At 43.5% G+C, this 26,745-nt stretch overlaps 2 protein-coding genes across 2 annotated transcripts; one reads left to right on the forward strand and one right to left on the reverse strand.

The window, feature by feature from the left end:
• Positions 1-1,147: 1,147 nt before the first annotated feature.
• On the reverse strand, positions 1,148-17,274 carry LOC103050782 (uncharacterized). The gene is given in 4 exon segments (XM_088128703.1): positions 1,148-3,496; positions 12,357-12,577; positions 14,205-15,806; positions 17,162-17,274. Coding segments are annotated over 3 exon segments (2,976 nt in total). The 5' UTR covers positions 15,491-15,806; positions 17,162-17,274; the 3' UTR covers positions 1,148-2,027.
• Positions 17,275-17,422: 148 nt separating this feature from the next.
• LOC148214089 (uncharacterized) lies at positions 17,423-21,843 on the forward strand. Its single transcript, XM_088128668.1, has 2 exons — positions 17,423-17,534; positions 18,888-21,843. Exon 2 carries the CDS (start codon positions 19,170-19,172, stop codon positions 20,877-20,879), a length of 1,710 nt encoding a protein of 569 aa, XP_087984794.1. The 5' UTR covers positions 17,423-17,534; positions 18,888-19,169; the 3' UTR covers positions 20,880-21,843.
• The last annotated feature ends 4,902 nt before the right edge of the window (positions 21,844-26,745 follow it).

Below are 26,745 nucleotides of genomic sequence, written 5' to 3' on the forward strand. Positions count from 1 at the left end.
CTATTCCATAGCCACGAAGTATAATTGGTCCTCACTGGGGTGGGCTCTAAACATTGTTTTAGAATGCGAGATTTTACATAATGGTTTGGCCCTCTCAAAGATCCAGAGGCTGTTCAACCATTTCAAGTGTTTGCAGCTCCTAACCATAATAAAATGTGACATGAAAAGAGGTGTGCACAAAAATCTGGCACCAAAAACGAGTGAGAGACAGAAAGGAAGAGAGAACTAAATAGAATTTGAAAAGTTTACAGTTCAAAAACCTGGCAAATGTTTAAATCTGAACCCATTTGGAGATTGAGGATCAGGCCAAGAGAGCCTCTTGGTTCCTCCTCGCCCTTGGTGTGATCCTGGTTGTTGGGTGTCCTTCTGGAAAGTGATCATATGCAATGTGATCTACTAGGAAAAAAAAGGATTATCATCTGATCTCCGAATTGTGTTACTGAAATGAACAAACCTTGAATTCTTTGGTGTCCTCTAAACTCAGTAAAATCAGGATTGTTCATCGGCATAGCTAAAATGCCACTTGGCTGCTCCAAATAATTTTCCTCCCTTTACTTGAAGGGATTTTTGGAAACATTTCAAAGGAAGTCCTGAGAGAGGAGTGAAAGAGATGGAAACGTCTCCCGTGTGTTGGGAAGAGAGCTTTACATTGCCTTGCCCCCATGTTGACAGCAAACCTGGCACTGCCCATTTCTTTTCCTTGTCAAAAGCTATTAATACATGTTATGTTAAGCTCCATTAAGTAACATTCTCCATTTTTTTCTTTCCTCCCTCGTTTGTAATACTGAGACATGTTTCACTAAAAAGAATCAGGCCAGAAACTAAAGTTAATTTCTCAGCTGGATTTCCAATGGGATTTTGTTGTGTGCGATAAGGGAGGAATTTTGGGTGAAGCACTCTCTGTGGCCTGGCTGTTTGAATGGTTTCTACCCTTCAAACGGCCAGTGTAAACCTGCATGATTTATAAGGCCAGAACTAGTACTGAAACTTTTCCCACAATCCGGACACTCATATGGTTTCTCTCCTATGTGAGTCCTCTGGTGTCCCACCAGTTCGGAATTCCAAATGAAATTTTTCCCACAGTCTGGACACTCATACAGTTTCATACATATTAATGGGTCTTACGCAATCCATTTTTACAATTGAAACATTTTCCACTGTACAATTTTTCTCTCACATCTCCACCGCCAAGGAGGATGCAACAAAAATCTCAGCATCTTGGCACTGCTGTCACCCACCAGCCATCAAACACTAACTAGCAGGCACCTCCAAGCAAACAAGATCACAGCAGGGGTTGTTAATAAGCCTGAAGATCCTATGCTCAAAACCACAATGCCTTTTCTCCTCAACTCAATATTCTATCTACAGGTCTTATCCATCCTGTTCAATTGCAACTCAGAACAGTCTTCAGATGTGAAATTTTACAGTTGTCACTGCCACAAATGTCCCTAATATGTTCTCCATTTTAAGAGTTTCTGTGATATTTGTGATTCATCCTTGCCACAATCTGATACTCCTTGCACTTAATTTCTGGAGGTGTTAGGAAAAGATGAACTTTGAACCCTCTTTACCTGTCCTCTCATATCACTTTCTTCATATCTGAGGAACCACAATCTCTAACTGAAGCAAAAGTGCTCCTATCTTTTCTTTAATGTATTTTTAAGGACCTGCAGCAACTTATTGGAGCCTCCCAGAAACGCTCGCTATGACTCCCAGATATTTTCTACAAAGGTTATGCTGGCTGGGGAGTTCTGGGGCTCAAAATCTGGAGGACACCGAAGTTGAAGAAGGCTGAAACTCTGCATGTTGCATTTCTAAGATTTATGATTATCAATATGCAAAAAACACTTCCCAAAAGCCTTTTTGAAGTAACTGCACCATTTCTGCAAAAGTACGTATCCAGTTAACCTCTGCTGACAGCCAGATGCGTATACTTAACCTTCATCAAATTAACATTTTCTATTTTTTCTCTCCTCCCCCATGTCTGATACTGAGATACGTTTTACTAAAAAGAATCAGCCCAGAAATTAAATAGTTAACTTCTCAGCTTCACATCCAATGGGAGATCAGTAATGAAATTCAAGATTTTCTACACACATCATCTTCTGCCTCATGCGTTTTTTCTTGTGTGCGGTAAGGCGGAAATATTGCGTGAAGCAGCGTCCGCAGTCTGGGCATTTGAATGGTTTCTCCCCTGTGTGTAAACCTACATGATTTATAAGGCTAGACCTAGTACTGAAATCTTTCCCACAATCCGGACTCTCATACGGTTTCTCTCCGGTGTGAGTCCTTTGGTGTTTCACCAGGCAGAACTTCCAACTGAAACTTTTCCCACAATCTAGACATTCATACGGTTTCTCTCCAGTGTGAGTCCTCTGGTGTAACACCAGGTAGGAATTCTGACTGAAACTTTTCCCACAAACTGGACACTCATACGGTTTCTCTCCAGTGTGAGTCCTTTGGTGTTTCACCAGTTTGGACTTCGAACTGAAATTTTTCCCACATTCCGGACACTCATACGGTTTCTCCCCAGTGTGAGTCCTTTGGTGTATCACCAGGTCAGAATTCTCCCTGAATTTTTTCCCACAATCCGGACACTCATACGGTTTCTCTCCAGTGTGAGTCCTTTGGTGTTTCACCAGGCTGGACCTCGAACTGAAATTTTTCCCACATTCCGGACACTCATACGGTTTCTCCCCAGTGTGAGTCCTTTGGTGTATCACCAGGCTGGAATTCTGACTGAAACCTTTCCCACAATCCGGACACTCATACGGTTTCTCTCCTGTGTGAGTACTCTGGTGTATCACCAGGCTGGAATTCTGACTGAAACTTTTCCCACAATCCGGACACTCATACGGTTTCTCTCCAGTGTGAGTCCCCTGGTGTATCACCAGGTGGGAATTCCGACTGAAACTTTTCCCACAAACCAGACACTCATACGGTTTCTCTCCAGTGTGAGTCCCCTGGTGTATCACCAGGTGGGAATTCTGACTGAAACTTTTCCCACAAACTGGACACTCATACGGTTTCTCTCCGGTGTGAATCCTTTGGTGTTTCACCAGGTTGGACTTCGCACTGAAATTTTTCCCACATTCCGGACACTCATACAGTTTCTCTCCTGTGTGAGTACTCTGGTGTATCACCAGGTAAGAATTCTCCCTGAAATTTTTCCCACAATCCGGACATTCATACGGTTTCTCTCCTGTGTGAGTCCTCCGATGTCTCACCAGGTTAGAATTGTGCCTGAAACTTTTCCCACAAACCGGACACTCATACGGTTTCTCTCCGGTGTGAGTCCTCTTGTGATTCACCAGGGTGACGTGCTTGCTAAAGCTTTTGCCACATTGACAGCACTGGTACGGCTTCTCTCCGGTGTGGGTCCTTTTATGCTCAAAAAGTTGGGAGCTGTATCGAAAGACCTTCCCACACTCGGCGCATTCATATAGCTTTTCTCCGGTGTGGATCCTCTCATGCATAACCAGCCGTGATCTGCAATCTGTGCTTTTCCCACAATATGCATAGCTATGGGGCTTTTCCACCACTGATATTCTTGGATTCTCAAGGAGGTCAAAAATATTTCTGATCCCTTGTTGGATGGTGCTTTGATTCAAGCTAATGTTTCCTTCCTCATAGCATGAGGCTTGCATTTCTATCTGCCCTACGTGGCTATCCATGTGACCTCTTCGTTCCATTGACTTCCAGATATTTCCTTCTTTTTCGGAATTTGGAAATTATCCCCCTTGACAGTTTTCATGTAATGTTTCATTGAGCTCCATATACTCAATTTTTTCCAGTTTAAAATTCTCTTCCTGTTTTTCTGTCCCTTGTCTATCACCTCTTAGGGAAGGAGAAGAGTTTTGTGGCTCTCTGGAGGAAGTGGAAAAGATTTTGACTGTTGGCTTCATTAACTTTCCTTTTTAATGCTGCTTGTGATTCTCAGTTGTCCAGAATGTTCTCCTTGGCATCCTCTTTCTCTAGAAGATTCCATAAAAATCTTAGTTTAATTATTGTTGATAAAATGGCTGCACAACATGTGAAAACAACAAGGGAAAAAAGCATAGATTACAGTGAAAAGGCAAATATGCCCAAATGCTAGATTAACCTTCAACATTCATTATGATCATTTGGAACACAGAAGACTAGTGAGATCCAAGTCCAAATACCCACTCAGCCATGAAACCCACTTGTTGACTTGGGTCAATCACAAATCCTTAGTACTGCAAAGGGCCATCATCAAATGCAGCTGGAGGTGCTGGCGATAGATTCTACACATACACACATATGCATGCAGAGAGAAATACAGATATACACAGCTACAAATGTAAGTATGGAGAAAACGTATTTCTATTTCAGCCTCCAAAATGTCTCAGAAGTGGGTATGGTCAAACTTTTGGGTCAAATTCTAGAGGGGTGGGGGCTTTAACAGATTTCATGGTGCCCAAAGCCTCTGCGAGATTTAAAGCACTGGTTTTTCCCATTAAGTTCCGCAGCTCCAAATGAGAAAGGGAAGAAAATACTGTTTACACCCACTCCGGTGACATCACAATACAGGGAGTCCTCATTTGCCAACCACAATTGGAACTGGCAAATCTGTCGTTAAGCAGTGTGGTCATTAAGCATGATGTCACGTGACTGCACCAACTTACAACATCGTTTCCAGCTGAAATTGTTAAGTGGATCACCGTGGATCATTAAGCGCAACATCACATAACTAGGACTTGCAACTTGCTGCCTGCTACCCCATTGAGCTTGTTTGCCAGAAGCCAGCTGTGAAGGTTGCAAATGGCGATCGCGTGAGTGGGGGACACTTCGAGGGCCGTTGGTAGGTCCCCTTTTTCTGCGCCTTCGTAACTTTGAAAGGTCACCGAAGGGGTAAGCAAGGACTACCTATAAAACTGAACATCCCAAATGGTCCTCAGTAGACGTTAAAAAAAATGCTGGGTTAAGCAGAATTCAACCTGGTTAATACATGGATGGGAGACCACTAGGAAATCCCCTGAATGTTTCCTGGACTTGGAAGGGAAAAAAAAAACCTGAGAGGACAGCGGTGGCAGAACAGTCCCATATTGTTGCCAAACCAACAACATGTCCATAAAATCACAAGGAGTCAATCCTAACGTGAAGGAGACTCTAAATCTCCCAACCACCAGAAAATTCCTTGCACCAGTTCTAAAGCCTGCAGCACCCGAGGAATAAGATTTGGGGAGGGAAGGAAAATGGAGCAGCCGACGTTTTTCAGCATAGCTGCTCATCAGATTCTGCACCGTGGAGGAGACAACGCAGCCCCGCTTGCTCCCGGCCTCTCCTCCGACCTCTCCTTCACTCACCTGCCAGCTGCTGCTTCGACCTGGGAAGAACAGGAGAGGGCCCCGCACCCCACTACCCTCCCATGGAGAAGCCGGAAGAGGAAGTTCCTCTGCCCTTCTCCTCTCCTCCCACGTCCCCTCTAGCAACCCATCCTCTATTGCTTTAACTCCCTTCAGCTCGGCCGCTCCCCTCCCGTTGCAGGTCAGGACTCAGCGACCACAGACGCCGCTGCTGCATCGACAGCTTTGTAGGCGCCGGTCGTGCTTATTTACACAGCGCCACCTAGCGGCATACGGCTGCAAAACACACTCGTCCGGTCTCTACCCGAAGGCGCTTGCAAGATGTTTTTTTCATTGATTACATGCCATCGAGTCGCGCTCGAGATAAAACTCTTCTTGGAAACTGATCGTGGTTTGAAGTCCGTGCCTCAGAGAAACCCAGACCAAAATTTCCCGTCCACATTCCTCAGCTCTGTGCAGAGGAACAGGGAGTTTTTGTCAATGCACAGTTGTCAAGCAGTACCCAGATCCTCAAGGGCTCCGTGGTCCAGATGGGATCCACGGGAATGAGAGAGGACCAACAGACCAGGTTTTTTACTGCCTGCTACACAATTCCATCTGAGGGAGCCAAACTCCAAGACCCTTTTTGAAACTGGAGAGCCAAGGGAGCAAAATGTTAATTCAAATGTTCATCCTTTTTTTTCCACTTCATCGCAGGCTAAGAATTTTTTATTCTTTCTTTTCAACTCGGTACCTCAATAATTGGGAGCATCTGCAGGGAAAAGCCTTGGAATTAAAGTGTTACTGAATATTTTTGCATTAAAAAAATTGATCCAAACACTGATCTATGCTTCTGACGGTCCCCTCCACATATGGGGCCTGGGGAAAATGGACCTCTGCCCTCCCCTTTAAAAAAGCCGGGTCAAAATAGCATCAACCATATGTAAGAGTGGAATTAGTAGGCTCTGAAGTGCCCCAAGATTTACAAACCCGTTAAAATACTAAAAGAAATTTTTACGGAAAGTGAAAGCTATAAAAGCGGAGGGGAGAGACTCAGGGCTATTCAGTGCCTGAGGACAGACTCGGAATTCGGAGGAATCCTGAAAACTGGGAAGGGGAGAATGTAATGGAATAACAAGGAGCAGCAAGATTGGCTGGATAGAATTCTAAACAGAAACGCTCCACGCAAGATTTTATTCCAACCACTTAAGCCTCTTGGGAGACCAACCAACCCAGCTATTGTGCACACACCAGTCCGTTTCCCCAAAATGCACTGCATGGAATTATTAGTGCTCCCAGGCCTGTCCCTTGATCTGAAATTCTTTTATCTTTGCATATATCACAGCAACGCCCTTTATCTCTTGGAAAGGCAAATAAAGATCTTTTTCTCCCAGGCACTGGCACATCATATAAAGCTCAGAGCCGGGATGGTGTCATTTTGTAAGCACAGTGTTTGACTTCCACCAGGAAGACTCAATTTCCAATTGCCGGTCAGTAACGAGCAAGTAGGATTTATCCTTCTCCCTCTCTTTTACAAAAATGTTAGTGATGATTGAAAAAATAGCATTATGTACCAATCAAATTCTTCCAGATAATAAGCCACAGAAAGTTCAAGAAATCTGGAGGACAAGCAAGTACAAAACAAATGAAGTGAAACGTTTGATCTGGAGATGAGACCACACTGCAGAGTACTTAAATATTTTAGTCAAACAAATTACAATCATCTCTTAGGCTTTTCTGGGGGGAAGAAACTTCTACAAATATTTAAGACAAGGTCTTTAAAAAGCATCCGCTGCGGTACGTTATTTGTCTTTTAATTAAAAAGAAGGTATTGAAACCTACTAAATACTAATTTTTGTACATCCAAGGAACTACGTAATAATACTTTATATACACACACACACGCCTACATGGATCCTAGGTGTACTGACATTTAATGAAATAACCTAGAACTGTGCAATTTGAGGGGCTATCACAACATAATTAACGGTTCTCATGAAACAGCGTATCTTTAGAAACATTACTGGACCATCGTAGCACCCAGGCAGGGGCAATGCAACCATTCGTATTGTAAGGAATGGTTGGACTAACTGCTTATTTTGCTTCTGTACCTCAAGCTTCTGCTGACTGTAAAGGGACATTTTTAACATTTTGGAGAGGTACAAAAGGAAATGGAAAGATGTGGTTAAGCTAAAGGCCAAATGGAGCTCCAAGCCAAGGGAAAGTTTTATTCCTTTCTGGTGGACACCAGAGCAACATACACTGTTTTTGACTGGCCCACGATGTCCCGTTTAAAATCTCAATCTACCCCCATCGTGGGAGTTTTTGGAAAATCTGAAAAAGCACCCCGGAGTGTTTGAGTATCCAACACGAGAGGTCCCTCTTTGGAATACTCCTTTTAGTTTTGCCTCAATGTCCCGTAAATTCTTTTGGGACGTGACCTCCTTGGAAAAATTGGGAGCTTCACTCCAATATACCCCAGAGGGAGTTAGCCTGGAAATCCCACCAGATAGAGTCTTTTTATGTTTTCTTGAGACAGCAATAATTAAACCTTTCCCTTAAAAGGAGTGAACCCAGACATTTGGTACCAGAAAATACCTGGGTTTGTGAAGTTTGCTGTTCCTCATATGCCTAAGTTGTTACCAGATGCCAGTCCAGTGTCTGTACGACAGTTTCCAATTAAAAGGGAGGCACGATTGGGAATAAAGCCATTTATTGAACTGTTTTTGGAACATGGCATTTTAAGGATTGTCCAGTCGCCATGGTCAATACCAATTTTCCCTGTAGCCAAGCCTGATGGTTCTTGGAGAAGGGTCCAGAATCTCCGAGAAATAAATGTTGGCATCCAGACTCTTTGTCCTGTTGTGGCCAAGCCCTATACCCTGCTGACTACCCTTTCCCATCGCCAGCAGTGGTACGCAGTAATTGATTTGAAGGATGCCTTCTTTGCATCCCCTTGGCTGTTGAGAGTCAAGCAGATTTTGCCTTTGAATGGGAAGACCCCGAGTCCGGCCACAAATGTCAACTCATGTGGACCAGACTTCCCCAAGGCTATAAAAATAGTCCAACAGTTTTTGCTGCTGCCCTTTTTGCCAACCTGAAGACCTGCTTCTGGCAGCAGAGACTGAAAAGGAGTTAACTGAAACCTCCATTCGACTCCTAAACCATTTGGCCCATAGAGGATATACAGTGTCCCAGAAGAAAGTACAGTGGGTCCAACCAAAAGTCCAATACCTGGGATACGTTCTAGAAAAAAGCAGGAGATTACTCCACCCAAGTAGGATTCAAGACATCTCATCGCTGCCTATTCCATGCAACCAATGACAAATTAGGACCTTCTTGGGAATCACAGGATATTCCAGACTGTGGATTCCAATGTATTCATTGATTGCCAAGCCATTATACCCACTTATCCATAAAGATTCAACATTTGATTGGACAGGAGAACATTTCAGAACCTGGAAGACTCTTAAGGACTCTTTGATAAAAACTGCTGCTCTTGCCCTGCCTGATCAGAGTAAAGGTTTTGAACTGTTTGTTACAAAACAAAAAGGCTGTCCCCTAGATGTTTTACTGCAGAAGGTGGGCCCCGAGAAAGTGCCCACTGCATAGATTGCCTGCTATTGCAGAACCCATTGAGGACCCTCCTGAAGATGACCCACTTTATGCTTCCCCAAATTAACTGCTGTTTGACAGTGCCCAATATCATATTCAAGCTCTTATTCTTACCCTCAAGAACTGCCATTCACGAGTTCCAGCTGCCTCGCCTAAAGAACCTTTGCATCTGTGTTATTCCTTGGATGTGGGCGATTGAATTTTGATAAAAGTATTTCAAAGAAAAATTGCTTAGCTCCTTGTTGAAAGGGACTGTTCCAAATCTTGCTGACTACAAACACTGCTGTGAAGTGTCAAGATCCAGATTCCTGGGTGCACGCCTTGCACTGTAAGAAAGTATGACCCCAGACGAGGAGACTAAGAAGCCCACAAAGGAAGTTGCCAAAGCAGAGAAGAATACAAGTCTTTTTCTACAATTGTTAAGGAAACAGCTGCAGAAGGAGAAGTAAGTGCTAGAAACCTCTGCTCTCCTCAGACCCTTCGCCGTAGAGCCAGCCATAGTTTTGCGGTTTCTGTTACGACGACTCTGCAAGGACAACCCATATCTGCTGATTGACTTTCAGTATTTTAATTGACTGTTATGAGGGAGGCTCAAAAATGTATAAGAGAAACCTATTACATCAGAAAATGTTTAATGCCTGCAGTATGGATAATAGTTGTATTATTGTATCATGTTTTATAGTTTGCTGTTTTACCACCAGGAAAAACTGAAACTGCCTTGTGATGTTCCTTTTCACGATATTTTGTATTCCTTTTGTTGTATCTTGCCTTTTTAATGATTTGTAAATGTTTACTGTCAACCAAGGTAGAAACAAATGTTTCCATAATGATGCAAACAGCCAAATGTTTATGGTCCCACAGTGTATCTATGCCTGGTGTTCTGACCTTTGAAATTCCTTCTATACCTCCTGATTTTTTTATCCTCCTATACCTGATGTGGTTCTCCTGACTTCTAGGTTCTGCTTGGGTAAGAAAAATGCTATTTGTACTGATGTGTGCGTTTGCAGGACTGATTTTCATTCCCTGTGTAATTCCCCTGGTGCAAAGAATGGTTCCACCTGCCATTTCTGACCTGACTGTTATGGCGTCTCCAACAGGCCAACTGTTAGATAAACATCCCGCAGGAGTATTGTTCCTAAAACCCATCCCTAAGGGATGTGTTCCCCTGATATAAACGCCATAGGAAGCATCCTATGGTCAAATTAAAAGGGAGGAATGTAAGGAATGGTTGGACTAACTGCTTATTTTGCTTCTGTATCTCAAGCTTCTGCTGATTGTAAAGGGACATTTTTAACATTTTGCAGAGGTACAAAAGGAAATGGAAAGATATGGTTAAGCTAAAGGCCAAATGTTTTGCTTGTACGCATTTCCTGAGCATGCATGAACTTTTGCACCTGCTCTTGCTTCTAACCACACTATGCAACCAGATCCTTTGCACGATTTGGGGCAAGCTAGATTGCAAAGCCTTTTATGAAAACCCCGGTAGCAAGTGAGGGCTAGAAACTTGACTATTGGTTTATACTGCTTAAGCTAATGTTTTGACAACCCTAGAAGGCAGGCACACGGGTGTGTGCATGTGTGACCCTCCTCCTAGATGCTTCCTGATGACAAAAAAGGTATAAAAGCTGTTGTAAACAGTTCTGGGTGTGGCTGTTCTCTGTCTTTTCTCTGCCAGCCGGACAGAGAGTGGTCCACCCTGCTTTTCTCTTGGCCAACAATAAAAGCTGAACTTTCTTTGGAAAAACCTCGGTATGGAGTCTCATTGGAAATTGTGGAATCCAGGCTGGCGAACCTTACAGTATTATCTTGGAGTGGTTAACAGCTACCAGCAAAGGCCATTACTAACCACAATGGGGACCAGAAACCCCGTCGCTAAAAATGATGCAGTTCTAAAGCAAAACATCACGTGACTGCGTTGACTTAAGATGTGATTGTTAAGCAAATCACCCATGGTTTCCTGCTAGCTTCCACTGATTTTGCTTCTCAGAAGCTGGCCGCAACCGTCATAAACATGCGCTGGTTGCCAAGCACCCAAGTCACAATCATGTGACTGCAAGGACACTGTGACAGCCGCAACTACGAGGAACGGCCATGAGTCTCCTCATTCACCACCATCTTAACTCTGAACGGTCGCTGAATGAATGCTTGTTAAGTGAGGACTACCTGTACACTTTTGTTACCCATGTCTTGCATTTCTATGGCTCCAGTCCAACACTTGCTTTGTTTGCACTCACTTCAAATCACGTTCACAGTACTCTCTATAATCCCTACAATCTTGCGTGCCGTTTTCAGTAACTCAGCGTTCCTCATTCACACTCCGGGAACAGTGTGTTGCAAGTGAAGCTCAGCCCACCTTTTGAACACAAATGCTGGAGCAGTGGACTTCCTGCCCTGGAAAGGGTTAGACTAGAGGATGCAGAGATCCCTCCCAGCTCTCTGACTGACTATGTCGTATCTCCTCCCAAACAGTTTCTGTTATGCTTAATTAGCGACAACCCTAATTAAAGCTTTGGCTGCAACTAGAGCTCACCTATGACTTTTTCCCTCTCTATATCTTTGTATAGTACATCAAATTTGATATAATAAGAATGGTTTTGATACCTTTGGAATATTTCCATTTTGCACTGTTATTTTCATATTCTCACTTTCCTTTCACAGAGCTCTTCCTGAAATCCTGTTTGGCCCTCATAGGTTCATCACCTACTGATCCACTGATTTTTGGAAGCAAATCCTTTTGTCTCCAGAGTATTTCTTCTAGTTAAGTCTCCTAGGTCTAATAAGGTTGCCTCTTTGGCTGAAAATAATCTGGCCAGCCAGAAGCAAACAATGGTTTCTCTCCAGGGCAGTGTTTGAATTCTAAAGTCCCAGAGCACTTTAGCTTTTTCATTTTCTATTACTTTGTCAGTTTTGTGGTCCCACCAGTTCTTGCTTGCAGGCAAATCATATTTCTTGCAGATATTCCAATGCACCATTGTAGCTACTTTGGCATGCCATTGTTTGTAGTCACTCTGTGCAATCGTCTTGCAGTGTTTGTTCTTAAGGCTTGGTCTTGTGCAGCCAGAATTAGTCCCTTTGTCTCTTTCTTCAACTTTCCTGCTCTTAGCCACTGCCAGGTCTTGTTATCAGCTTTGCCTGCTAGCTTTCTGAGGAATGGCCACGTCATCCTTTGCCTTGCTCTCCAGGGCAGACTCTTGGAAGTTTTCTAAGATCACAGGAGGACGATCAAGCTTTTCTTGCACTCAGCACCCTGACGGTTTTTTCCCCTGCATGTGTCTCCTTGAGCAGAGTTCTAACTGAACTCTGACGTTGTGACTGAACAGTTTGGGCATCTGAATGGCTCCCCCCCCCCCCCGTGTGCAAACTTACATGACTTATTAAATTAGAGCTAGTTGTGAAATCTTTCCCACAATCTGGACATTCATACGGTTTCTCCACAGGAATTCTGACTGAAACTTTTCCCGCACTCCAAACATTCATATGGTTTCTCCCTAGTTTGACTCCTCTGGGGTATCACCAGGTGGGAATTCCGACTGAAACGTTTCCCACAATCCGGACACTCGCACCCTTTCTCTCCCACGTGCAACTTCATATGGCTGGTAACATTCGAACTAGTACTGAAGCTTTTCCCACACTCAGGACATTCAGAAAGTTTCTCCCTAGCGCGAGTCCTCTTGTAATTCACCAGGGTGGTGTGCTTGAGAACAATTTTGCCACAATGAGAGCACTGGTAGTGATGGCAGGCATTCAGGAAAGGGTGGATTATGCGGGTGTGAATTTTGTGAGGTAAATTGGAAGCGTGTTGAAAGTACCTCAGGTTAGATGGGAAAAGCCAGATGATACCGGTCTGAGGGAGGCAGAAAGGGATTCTCTGTTGTTGAATTTTCCTTGATTTTATTAGTTATATATTGGTAATAGGTTTTGTGGAGTCTAATTTATCTTTTTTTAATTGCAAACGGGTTGTTGGGTATTCCACTGTTCCCTTAGTGTCAGTTTTAAGGTGTCTCCTTTGTATTTTTGTAACTTCAAATTCAATTAATGTTCCTTTCTTTCTGTTCTGCACTTAATTCTTAAGTCTGAGATAAATTATTGTTATTAGTATCCTAAGACTCATACCCGCTGCCGCACTTTCTTGCCTTCTGTGGGTTTGGTTTTACCAATGAGACATCTCCCAATAGGAAAAGAAAATGAAGCCTTCACAGATTGGTAATCAAAAGAAACACACTCCCTGCTATAAACAATTGCAGTAGACAGCCAGCCATGAACTCTTCCAAGTCATTCCATTCCATTCCATTCCATTCCATTCCATTCCATTCCATTCCATTCCATTCCATGTTTTTCCCCAAAGACATCACTATTCCATAGCCACGAAGTATAATTGGTCCTCACTGGGGTGGGCTCTAAACATTGTTTTAGAATGCGAGATTTTACATAATGGTTTGGCCCTCTCAAAGATCCAGAGGCTGTTCAACCATTTCAAGTGTTTGCAGCTCCTAACCATAATAAAATGTGACATGAAAAGAGGTGTGCACAAAAATCTGGCACCAAAAACGAGTGAGAGACAGAAAGGAAGAGAGAACTAAATAGAATTTGAAAAGTTTACAGTTCAAAAACCTGGCAAATGTTTAAATCTGAACCCATTTGGAGATTGAGGATCAGGCCAAGAGAGCCTCTTGGTTCCTCCTCGCCCTTGGTGTGATCCTGGTTGTTGGGTGTCCTTCTGGAAAGTGATCATATGCAATGTGATCTACTAGGAAAAAAAAGGATTATCATCTGATCTCCGAATTGTGTTACTGAAATGAACAAACCTTGAATTCTTTGGTGTCCTCTAAACTCAGTAAAATCAGGATTGTTCATCGGCATAGCTAAAATGCCACTTGGCTGCTCCAAATAATTTTCCTCCCTTTACTTGAAGGGATTTTTTGGAAACATTTCAAAGGAAGTCCTGAGAGAGGAGTGAAAGAGATGGAAACGTCTCCCATGTGTTGGGAAGAGAGCTTTACATTGCCTTGCCCACACGTTGACAGCAAACCTGACACTGCCAATTTTTTTCCTTGTCAAAAGCTATTAATACATGTTATGTTAAGCTCCATTAAGTAACATTCTCCACTTTTTTCTCTCCTCCCTCGTTTGTAATACTGAGACATGTTTCACTAAAAAGAATCAGGCCAGAAACTAAATAGTTAATTTCTCAGCTGGATTTCCAATGGGATTTTGTTGTGTGCAATAAGGGAGGAATTTTGGGTGAAGCACTGTCTGTGGCCAGGCTGTTTGAATGGTTTCTACCCAGTGTGTAAACATACATGGTTTATAAGGCTAGACCTAGTACTGAAACCTTTCCCACAACCTGGATACTCTCATGGTGAATCTCCTGTGTGAGTCCTCTGGTGTATCACTAGGTCAGAATTCCGACTGAAACTTTTCCCACAATGCAGACATTCGTATGGTTTCTCTCCTGTGTGAGTCCTCTTGTGTATCACCAGGTAGGAATTCTGACTGAAACTTTTCCCACAATATAAACACTCATAGGGTTTCTCTCCTGTGTGAGTCCTCTGGTGTATCAGCAGGTCGGAATTCCGACTGAAACTTTTCCCACAACCTGGACACTCATACGGTTTCTCCCCCGTGTGTAAACCTGCATGATTTATAAGGCCAGAACTAGTACTGAAACCTTTGCCACAATCCGGACATTCATAGGGTTTCTCTCCTGTGTGAGTCCTCTGGTGTATCAGCAGGTTGAAATTCCGACTGAATCTTTTCCCACAATCCGGACACTCATATGGTTTCTCTCCTGTGTGAGTCCTCTGGTGTACCACCAGTTCGGAATTCCAAATGAATTTTTTCCCACAATCTGGACACTCATAGAGTTTCTCTCCAGTGTGAATCTTGTGGTGTATCACCAGGTCAGAATTCCGAATGAAACTTTTCCCGCAATCTGCACATGCATTCAGTTTCTCCCCAGAGTGAGTCCTCTGGTGTATTACCAGACTGGAATTCTGCCTGAAACTTTTCCCACAATCGGTACACTCATATGGTTTTTCCCCAGTGTGAGTCCTCTGGTGTATCACCAGGTTTGAATTCTGACTGAAACCTTTCCCACAATCCAGACACTCATATGGTTTCTCTCCTGTATGAGTCCTCTGGTGTATCACCAGGTTTGAATTCTGACTGAAACTCTTCCCACAATCCGGACACTCATACGGTTTCTCCCCGGTGTGAGTCCTCTGGTGTATCAACAGGGTGGCGTACCTGCTAAAGCTTTTCCCACATTGAGAGCACTCGTAAGGCTTCTCTCCGGTGTGGGTCCTTTTATGGTCAAAAAGTTGGGAGCTGTACCGAAAGACCTTCCCACACTGGGAGCATCCATACAGCTTTTCTCCGGTGTGGATTCTCTCGTGCATAATCAACTGAGATCTGCAGTCTGTGCTTTCTCCACAATATGGAGTTCTATGAGGCTTTTCCACCAGTGATATTCTTGGATTCTCGAGGAGGTCAAAAATATTTCTGATCCCTTCTTGGATGGTGCTTTGATTCAAACTGTTGTTTCCCTCTTCACAGGGTGAAGCTTGCATTACTCTCTGCCCTACGTGGCTAACCACGTGACCCCTTTGCCCCTACTAACTTCCACTATTTCCTTTTTTTCCTGAATTTGGAAATTATCCCCCTTGACCTTTTTATGTAATGTTTCATTGAGCTCCATATACTCAATTTTTTCCAGCTTGAAAATCTCTTACTGTTTTGTCTGCCTCATGCTGGAAAAGGAGAAGAGTTTTCTGGCTCTCTGGAGGAAGTGGAAAAGATTTTGACTGTTGGCTTCATTAATTTTCCTTTTTAATGCTGCTTGTGATTCTCAGTTGTCCACAATGTTCTCCTTGGCATCCTCTTTCTCTAGAAGATTCACATAAAAATCTTAGTTTAATTATTGTTGGCAAAATGGCTGTACAACATATGAAAACAACAAGGAAAAAAAAGCATAGATTACAGTGAAAAGGCAAATATGCCCAAATGCTAGATTAACCTTCAACATTCATTATGATCATTTGGAACACAGAAGACTAGTGAGATCCAAGTCCAAATACCCACTCAGCCATGAAACCCACTTGTTGACTTGGGTCAATCACAAATCCTTAGTACTGCAAAGGGCCATCATCAAATGCAGCTGGAGGTGCTGGCGATAGATTCTACACATACACACATATGCATGCAGAGAGAAATACAGATATACACAGCTACAAATGTAAGTATGGAGAAAACGTATTTCTATTTCAGCCTCCAAAATGTCTCAGAAGTGGGTATGGTCAAACTTTTGGGTCAAATTCTAGAGGGGTGGGGGCTTTAACAGATTTCATGGTGCCCAAAGCCTCTGCGAGATTTAAAGCACTGGTTTTTCCCATTAAATTCCGCAGCTCCAAATGAGAAAGGGAAGAAAATACTGTTTACACCCACTCCGGTGACATCACAATACAGGGAGTCCTCATTTGCCAACCACAATTGGAACTGGCAAATCTGTCGTTAAGCAGTGTGGTCATTAAGCATGATGTCACGTGACTGCACCAACTTACAACATCGTTTCCAGCTGAAATTGTTAAGTGGATCACCGTGGATCATTAAGCGCAACATCACATAACTAGGACTTGCAACTTGCTGCCTGCTACCCCATTGAGCTTGTTTGCCAGAAGCCAGCTGTGAAGGTTGCAAATGGCGATCGCGTGAGTGGGGGACACTTCGAGGGCCGTTGGTAGGTCCCCTTTTTCTGCGCCTTCGTAACTTTGAAAGGTCACCGAAGGGGTAAGCAAGGACTACCTATAAAACTGAACATCCCAAATGGTCCTCAGTAGACGTTAAAAAAAATGCTGGGTTAAGCAGAATTCAACCTGGTTAATACATGGATGGGAGACCACTAGGAAATCCCCTGAATGTTTCCTGGACTTGGAAGGGAAAAAAAAAACCTGAGAGGACAGCGGTGGCAGAACAGTCCCATATTGTTGCCAAACCAACAACATGTCCATAAAATCACAAGGAGTCAATCCTAACGTGAAGGAGACTCTAAATCTCCCAACCACCAGAAAATTCCTTGCACCAGTTCTAAAGCCTGCAGCACCCGAGGAATAAGATTTGGGGAGGGAAGGAAAATGGAGCAGCCGACGTTTTTCAGCATAGCTGCTCATCAGATTCTGCACCGTGGAGGAGACAACGCAGCCCCGCTTGCTCCCGGCCTCTCCTCCGACCTCTCCTTCACTCACCTGCCAGCTGCTGCTTCGACCTGGGAAGAACAGGAGAGGGCCCCGCACCCCACTACCCTCCCATGGAGAAGCCGGAAGAGGAAGTTCCTCTGCCCTTCTCCTCTCCTCCCACGTCCCCTCTAGCAACCCATCCTCTATTGCTTTAACTCCCTTCAGCTCGGCCGCTCCCCTCCCGTTGCAGGTCAGGACTCAGCGACCACAGACGCCGCTGCTGCATCGACAGCTTTGTAGGCGCCGGTCGTGCTTATTTACACAGCGCCACCTAGCGGCATACGGCTGCAAAACACACTCGTCCGGTCTCTACCCGAAGGCGCTTGCAAGATGTTTTTTTCATTGATTCTGTGCCTTCCCAGGTCGAAGCAGCAGCTGGCAGGTGAGTGAAGGAGAGATCGGAGGAGAGGCCGGGAGCAAGTGGGGCTGCGTTGTCTCCTCCACGGTGCAGAATCTGATGAGCTACTATGCTGAACAAAGTCAGCTGCTCCATTTTCCTTCCCTCCCCAAATTTTATTCCTCTGGTGCTGCAGACCTTAATCCTGGTGCAAGGAATTTTCTGGTGTTTGAGAGATTTAAAGTCTCATTCACGTTAGTGTTTACTCCTTGTGATTTTATGGACATGTTGTTGGTTTGGCAACAATATGGGACTGTTCTGCCACCGCTGTCCTCTCAGGTTTTTTTTTTCCCTTCCAAGTCCAGGAAACATTCAGGGGATTTCCTAGTGGTCTCCCATCCATGTATTAACCAGGTTGAATTCTGCTTAACCCAGCATTTTTTTTAACGTCTACTGAGGACCATTTGGGATGTTCAGTTTTATAGGTAGTCCTTGCTTACCCCTTCGGTGACCTTTCAAAGTTACGAAGGCGCAGAAAAAGGGGACCTACCAACGGCCCTCGAAGTGTCCCCCACTCACGCGATCGCCATTTGCAACCTTCACAGCTGGCTTCTGGCAAACAAGCTCAATGGGGTAGCAGGCAGCAAGTTGCAAGTCCTAGTTATGTGATGTTGCGCTTAATGATCCACGGTGATCCACTTAACAATTTCAGCTGGAAACGATGTTGTAAGTTGGTGCAGTCACGTGACATCATGCTTAATGACCACACTGCTTAACGACAGATTTGCCAGTTCCAATTGTGGTTGGCAAATGAGGACTCCCTGTATTGTGATGTCACCGGAGTGGGTGTAAACAGTATTTTCTTCCCTTTCTCATTTGGAGCTGCGGAACTTAATGGGAAAAACCAGTGCTTTAAATCTCGCAGAGGCTTTGGGCACCATGAAATCTGTTAAAGCCCCCACCCCTCTAGAATTTGACCCAAAAGTTTGACCATACCCACTTCTGAGACATTTTGGAGGCTGAAATAGAAATACGTTTTCTCCATACTTACATTTGTAGCTGTGTATATCTGTATTTCTCTCTGCATGCATATGTGTGTATGTGTAGAATCTATCGCCAGCACCTCCAGCTGCATTTGATGATGGCCCTTTGCAGTACTAAGGATTTGTGATTGACCCAAGTCAACAAGTGGGTTTCATGGCTGAGTGGGTATTTGGACTTGGATCTCACTAGTCTTCTGTGTTCCAAATGATCATAATGAATGTTGAAGGTTAATCTAGCATTTGGGCATATTTGCCTTTTCACTGTAATCTATGCTTTTTTCCCTTGTTGTTTTCACATGTTGTGCAGCCATTTTATCAACAATAATTAAACTAAGATTTTTATGGAATCTTCTAGAGAAAGAGGATGCCAAGGAGAACATTCTGGACAACTGAGAATCACAAGCAGCATTAAAAAGGAAAGTTAATGAAGCCAACAGTCAAAATCTTTTCCACTTCCTCCAGAGAGCCACAAAACTCTTCTCCTTCCCTAAGAGGTGATAGACAAGGGACAGAAAAACAGGAAGAGAATTTTAAACTGGAAAAAATTGAGTATATGGAGCTCAATGAAACATTACATGAAAACTGTCAAGGGGGATAATTTCCAAATTCCGAAAAAGAAGGAAATATCTGGAAGTCAATGGAACGAAGAGGTCACATGGATAGCCACGTAGGGCAGATAGAAATGCAAGCCTCATGCTATGAGGAAGGAAACATTAGCTTGAATCAAAGCACCATCCAACAAGGGATCAGAAATATTTTTGACCTCCTTGAGAATCCAAGAATATCAGTGGTGGAAAAGCCCCATAGCTATGCATATTGTGGGAAAAGCACAGATTGCAGATCACGGCTGGTTATGCATGAGAGGATCCACACCGGAGAAAAGCTATATGAATGCGCCGAGTGTGGGAAGGTCTTTCGATACAGCTCCCAACTTTTTGAGCATAAAAGGACCCACACCGGAGAGAAGCCGTACCAGTGCTGTCAATGTGGCAAAAGCTTTAGCAAGCACGTCACCCTGGTGAATCACAAGAGGACTCACACCGGAGAGAAACCGTATGAGTGTCCGGTTTGTGGGAAAAGTTTCAGGCACAATTCTAACCTGGTGAGACATCGGAGGACTCACACAGGAGAGAAACCGTATGAATGTCCGGATTGTGGGAAAAATTTCAGGGAGAATTCTTACCTGGTGATACACCAGAGTACTCACACAGGAGAGAAACTGTATGAGTGTCCGGAATGTGGGAAAAATTTCAGTGCGAAGTCCAACCTGGTGAAACACCAAAGGATTCACACCGGAGAGAAACCGTATGAGTGTCCAGTTTGTGGGAAAAGTTTCAGTCAGAATTCCCACCTGGTGATACACCAGAGTACTCACACAGGAGAGAAACCGTATGAGTGTCTGGTTTGTGGGAAAAGTTTCAGTCGGAATTCCCACCTGGTGATACACCAGGGGACTCACACTGGAGAGAAACCGTATGAGTGTCTGGTTTGTGGGAAAAGTTTCAGTCGGAATTCCCACCTGGTGATACACCAGGGGACTCACACTGGAGAGAAACCGTATGAGTGTCCGGATTGTGGGAAAAGTTTCAGTCAGAATTCCAGCCTGGTGATACACCAGAGTACTCACACAGGAGAGAAACCGTATGAGTGTCCGGATTGTGGGAAAGGTTTCAGTCAGAATTCCAGCCTGGTGATACACCAAAGGACTCACACTGGGGAGAAACCGTATGAGTGTCCGGAATGTGGGAAAAATTTCAGTTCGAGGTCCAGCCTGGTGAAACACCAAAGGACTCACACTGGAGAGAAACCGTATGAGTGTCCGGATTGTGGGAAAAAATTCAGGGAGAATTCTGACCTGGTGATACACCAAAGGACTCACACTGGGGAGAAACCGTATGAGTGTCCGGAATGTGGGAAAAATTTCAGTTCGAAGTCCAAACTGGTGAAACACCAAAGGACTCACACTGGAGAGAAACCGTATGAGTGTCCAGTTTGTGGGAAAAGTTTCAGTCAGAATTCCTACCTGGTGTTACACCAGAGGACTCACACTGGAGAGAAACCGTATGAATGTCTAGATTGTGGGAAAAGTTTCAGTTGGAAGTTCTGCCTGGTGAAACACCAAAGGACTCACACCGGAGAGAAACCGTATGAGAGTCCGGATTGTGGGAAAGATTTCAGTACTAGGTCTAGCCTTATAAATCATGTAGGTTTACACACAGGGGAGAAACCATTCAAATGCCCAGACTGCGGACGCTGCTTCACGCAATATTTCCGCCTTACCGCACACAAGAAAAAACGCATGAGGCAGAAGATGATGTGTGTAGAAAATCTTGAATTTCATTACTGATCTCCCATTGGATGTGAAGCTGAGAAGTTAACTATTTAATTTCTGGGCTGATTCTTTTAGTAAAACGTATCTCAGTATCAGACATGGGGGAGGAGAGAAAAAATAGAAAATGTTAATTTGATGAAGGTTAAGTATACGCATCTGGCTGTCAGCAGAGGTTAACTGGATACGTACTTTTGCAGAAATGGTGCAGTTACTTCAAAAAGGCTTTTGGGAAGTGTTTTTTGCATATTGATAATCATAAATCTTAGAAATGCAACATGCAGAGTTTCAGCCTTCTTCAACTTCGGTGTCCTCCAGATTTTGAGCCCCAGAACTCCCCAGCCAGCATAACCTTTGTAGAAAATATCTGGGAGTCATAGCGAGCGTTTCTGGGAGGCTCCAATAAGTTGCTGCAGGTCCTTAAAAATACATTAAAGAAAAGATAGGAGCACTTTTGCTTCAGTTAGAGATTGTGGTTCCTCAGATATGAAGAAAGTGATATGAGAGGACAGGTAAAGAGGGTTCAAAGTTCATCTTTTCCTAACACCTCCAGAAATTAAGTGCAAGGAGTATCAGATTGTGGCAAGGATGAATCACAAATATCACAGAAACTCTTAAAATGGAGAACATATTAGGGACATTTGTGGCAGTGACAACTGTAAAATTTCACATCTGAAGACTGTTCTGAGTTGCAATTGAACAGGATGGATAAGACCTGTAGATAGAATATTGAGTTGAGGAGAAAAGGCATTGTGGTTTTGAGCATAGGATCTTCAGGCTTATTAACAACCCCTGCTGTGATCTTGTTTGCTTGGAGGTGCCTGCTAGTTAGTGTTTGATGGCTGGTGGGTGACAGCAGTGCCAAGATGCTGAGATTTTTGTTGCATCCTCCTTGGCGGTGGAGATGTGAGAGAAAAAATTGTACAGTGGAAAATGTTTCAATTGTAAAAATGGATTGCGTAAGACCCATTAATATGTATGAAACTGTATGAGTGTCCAGACTGTGGGAAAAATTTCATTTGGAATTCCGAACTGGTGGGACACCAGAGGACTCACATAGGAGAGAAACCATATGAGTGTCCGGATTGTGGGAAAAGTTTCAGTACTAGTTCTGGCCTTATAAATCATGCAGGTTTACACTGGCCGTTTGAAGGGTAGAAACCATTCAAACAGCCAGGCCACAGAGAGTGCTTCACCCAAAATTCCTCCCTTATCGCACACAACAAAATCCCATTGGAAATCCAGCTGAGAAATTAACTTTAGTTTCTGGCCTGATTCTTTTTAGTGAAACATGTCTCAGTATTACAAACGAGGGAGGAAAGAAAAAAATGGAGAATGTTACTTAATGGAGCTTAACATAACATGTATTAATAGCTTTTGACAAGGAAAAGAAATGGGCAGTGCCAGGTTTGCTGTCAACATGGGGGCAAGGCAATGTAAAGCTCTCTTCCCAACACACGGGAGACGTTTCCATCTCTTTCACTCCTCTCTCAGGACTTCCTTTGAAATGTTTCCAAAAAATCCCTTCAAGTAAAGGGAGGAAAATTATTTGGAGCAGCCAAGTGGCATTTTAGCTATGCCGATGAACAATCCTGATTTTACTGAGTTTAGAGGACACCAAAGAATTCAAGGTTTGTTCATTTCAGTAACACAATTCGGAGATCAGATGATAATCCTTTTTTTTCCTAGTAGATCACATTGCATATGATCACTTTCCAGAAGGACACCCAACAACCAGGATCACACCAAGGGCGAGGAGGAACCAAGAGGCTCTCTTGGCCTGATCCTCAATCTCCAAATGGGTTCAGATTTAAACATTTGCCAGGTTTTTGAACTGTAAACTTTTCAAATTCTATTTAGTTCTCTCTTCCTTTCTGTCTCTCACTCGTTTTTGGTGCCAGATTTTTGTGCACACCTCTTTTCATGTCACATTTTATTATGGTTAGGAGCTGCAAACACTTGAAATGGTTGAACAGCCTCTGGATCTTTGAGAGGGCCAAACCATTATGTAAAATCTCGCATTCTAAAACAATGTTTAGAGCCCACCCCAGTGAGGACCAATTATACTTCGTGGCTATGGAATAGTGATGTCTTTGGGGAAAAACATGGAATGGAATGGAATGGAATGGAATGGAATGGAATGGAATGGAATGACTTGGAAGAGTTCATGGCTGGCTGTCTACTGCAATTGTTTATAGCAGGGAGTGTGTTTCTTTTGATTACCAATCTGTGAAGGCTTCATTTTCTTTTCCTATTGGGAGATGTCTCATTGGTAAAACCAAACCCACAGAAGGCAAGAAAGTGCGGCAGCGGGTATGAGTCTTAGGATACTAATAACAATAATTTATCTCAGACTTAAGAATTAAGTGCAGAACAGAAAGAAAGGAACATTAATTGAATTTGAAGTTACAAAAATACAAAGGAGACACCTTAAAACTGACACTAAGGGAACAGTGGAATACCCAACAACCCGTTTGCAATTAAAAAAAAGATAAATTAGACTCCACAAAACCTATTACCAATATATAACTAATAAAATCAAGGAAAATTCAACAACAGAGAATCCCTTTCTGCCTCCCTCAGACCGGTATCATCTGGCTTTTCCCATCTAACCTGAGGTACTTTCAACACGCTTCCAATTTACCTCACAAAATTCACACCCGCATAATCCACCCTTTCCTGAATGCCTGCCATCACTACCAGTGCTCTCATTGTGGCAAAATTGTTCTCAAGCACACCACCCTGGTGAATTACAAGAGGACTCGCGCTAGGGAGAAACTTTCTGAATGTCCTGAGTGTGGGAAAAGCTTCAGTACTAGTTCGAATGTTACCAGCCATATGAAGTTGCACGTGGGAGAGAAAGGGTGCGAGTGTCCGGATTGTGGGAAACGTTTCAGTCGGAATTCCCACCTGGTGATACCCCAGAGGAGTCAAACTAGGGAGAAACCATATGAATGTTTGGAGTGCGGGAAAAGTTTCAGTCAGAATTCCTGTGGAGAAACCGTATGAATGTCCAGATTGTGGGAAAGATTTCACAACTAGCTCTAATTTAATAAGTCATGTAAGTTTGCACACGGGGGGGGGGGGGGGAGCCATTCAGATGCCCAAACTGTTCAGTCACAACGTCAGAGTTCAGTTAGAACTCTGCTCAAGGAGACACATGCAGGGGAAAAAACCGTCAGGGTGCTGAGTGCAAGAAAAGCTTGATCGTCCTCCTGTGATCTTAGAAAACGTCCAAGAGTCTGCCCTGGAGAGCAAGGCAAAGGATGACGTGGCCATTCCTCAGAAAGCTAGCAGGCAAAGCTGATAACAAGACCTGGCAGTGGCTAAGAGCAGGAAAGTTGAAGAAAGAGACAAAGGGACTAATTCTGGCTGCACAAGACCAAGCCTTAAGAACAAACACTGCAAGACGATTGCACAGAGTGACTACAAACAATGGCATGCCAAAGTAGCTACAATGGTGCATTGGAATATCTGCAAGAAATATGATTTGCCTGCAAGCAAGAACTGGTGGGACCACAAAACTGACAAAGTAATAGAAAATGAAAAAGCTAAAGTGCTCTGGGACTTTAGAATTCAAACACTGCCCTGGAGAGAAACCATTGTTTGCTTCTGGCTGGCCAGATTATTTTCAGCCAAAGAGGCAACCTTATTAGACCTAGGAGACTTAACTAGAAGAAATACTCTGGAGACAAAAGGATTTGCTTCCAAAAATCAGTGGATCAGTAGGTGATGAACCTATGAGGGCCAAACAGGATTTCAGGAAGAGCTCTGTGAAAGGAAAGTGAGAATATGAAAATAACAGTGCAAAATGGAAATATTCCAAAGGTATCAAAACCATTCTTATTATATCAAATTTGATGTACTATACAAAGATATAGAGAGGGAAAAAGTCATAGGTGAGCTCTAGTTGCAGCCAAAGCTTTAATTAGGGTTGTCGCTAATTAAGCATAACAGAAACTGTTTGGGAGGAGATACGACATAGTCAGTCAGAGAGCTGGGAGGGATCTCTGCATCCTCTAGTCTAACCCTTTCCAGGGCAGGAAGTCCACTGCTCCAGCATTTGTGTTCAAAAGGTGGGCTGAGCTTCACTTGCAACACACTGTTCCCGGAGTGTGAATGAGGAACGCTGAGTTACTGAAAACGGCACGCAAGATTGTAGGGATTATAGAGAGTACTGTGAACGTGATTTGAAGTGAGTGCAAACAAAGCAAGTGTTGGACTGGAGCCATAGAAATGCAAGACATGGGTAACAAAAGTGTACAGGTAGTCCTCACTTAACAAGCATTCATTCAGCGACCGTTCAGAGTTAAGATGGTGGTGAATGAGGAGACTCATGGCCGTTCCTCGTAGTTGCGGCTGTCACAGTGTCCTTGCAGTCACATGATTGTGACTTGGGTGCTTGGCAACCAGCGCATGTTTATGACGGTTGCGGCCAGCTTCTGAGAAGCAAAATCAGTGGAAGCTAGCAGGAAACCATGGGTGATTTGCTTAACAATCACATCTTAAGTCAACGCAGTCACGTGATGTTTTGCTTTAGAACTGCATCATTTTTAGCGACGGGGTTTCTGGTCCCCATTGTGGTTAGTAATGGCCTTTGCTGGTAGCTGTTAACCACTCCAAGATAATACTGTAAGGTTCGCCAGCCTGGATTCCACAATTTCCAATGAGACTCCATACCGAGGTTTTTCCAAAGAAAGTTCAGCTTTTATTGTTGGCCAAGAGAAAAGCAGGGTGGACCACTCTCTGTCCGGCTGGCAGAGAAAAGACAGAGAACAGCCACACCCAGAACTGTTTACAACAGCTTTTATACCTTTTTTGTCATCAGGAAGCATCTAGGAGGAGGGTCACACATGCACACACCCGTGTGCCTGCCTTCTAGGGTTGTCAAAACATTAGCTTAAGCAGTATAAACCAATAGTCAAGTTTCTAGCCCTCACTTGCTACCGGGGTTTTTCATAAAAGGCTTTGCAATCTAGCTTGCCCCAAATCGTGCAAAGGATCTGGTTGCATAGTGTGGTTAGAAGCAAGAGCAGGTGCAAAAGTTCATGCATGCTCAGGAAATGCGTACAAGCAAAACATTTGGCCTTTAGCTTAACCATATCTTTCCATTTCCTTTTGTACCTCTGCAAAATGTTAAAAATGTCCCTTTACAATCAGCAGAAGCTTGAGATACAGAAGCAAAATAAGCAGTTAGTCCAACCATTCCTTACATTCCTCCCTTTTAATTTGACCATAGGATGCTTCCTATGGCGTTTATATCAGGGGAACACATCCCTTAGGGATGGGTTTTAGGAACAATACTCCTGCGGGATGTTTATCTAACAGTTGGCCTGTTGGAGACGCCATAACAGTCAGGTCAGAAATGGCAGGTGGAACCATTCTTTGCACCAGGGGAATTACACAGGGAATGAAAATCAGTCCTGCAAACGCACACATCAGTACAAATAGCATTTTTCTTACCCAAGCAGAACCTAGAAGTCAGGAGAACCACATCAGGTATAGGAGGATAAAAAAATCAGGAGGTATAGAAGGAATTTCAAAGGTCAGAACACCAGGCATAGATACACTGTGGGACCATAAACATTTGGCTGTTTGCATCATTATGGAAACATTTGTTTCTACCTTGGTTGACAGTAAACATTTACAAATCATTAAAAAGGCAAGATACAACAAAAGGAATACAAAATATCGTGAAAAGGAACATCACAAGGCAGTTTCAGTTTTTCCTGGTGGTAAAACAGCAAACTATAAAACATGATACAATAATACAACTATTATCCATACTGCAGGCATTAAACATTTTCTGATGTAATAGGTTTCTCTTATACATTTTTGAGCCTCCCTCATAACAGTCAATTAAAATACTGAAAGTCAATCAGCA

This window comes from Python bivittatus, unplaced genomic scaffold, assembly GCF_059951505.1.
Source record: "Python bivittatus isolate LINGU-HERP-01145 unplaced genomic scaffold, Pbiv_v1 ctg000800_np1212, whole genome shotgun sequence".
Classification (NCBI taxonomy): domain Eukaryota; kingdom Metazoa; phylum Chordata; class Lepidosauria; order Squamata; family Pythonidae; genus Python; species Python bivittatus.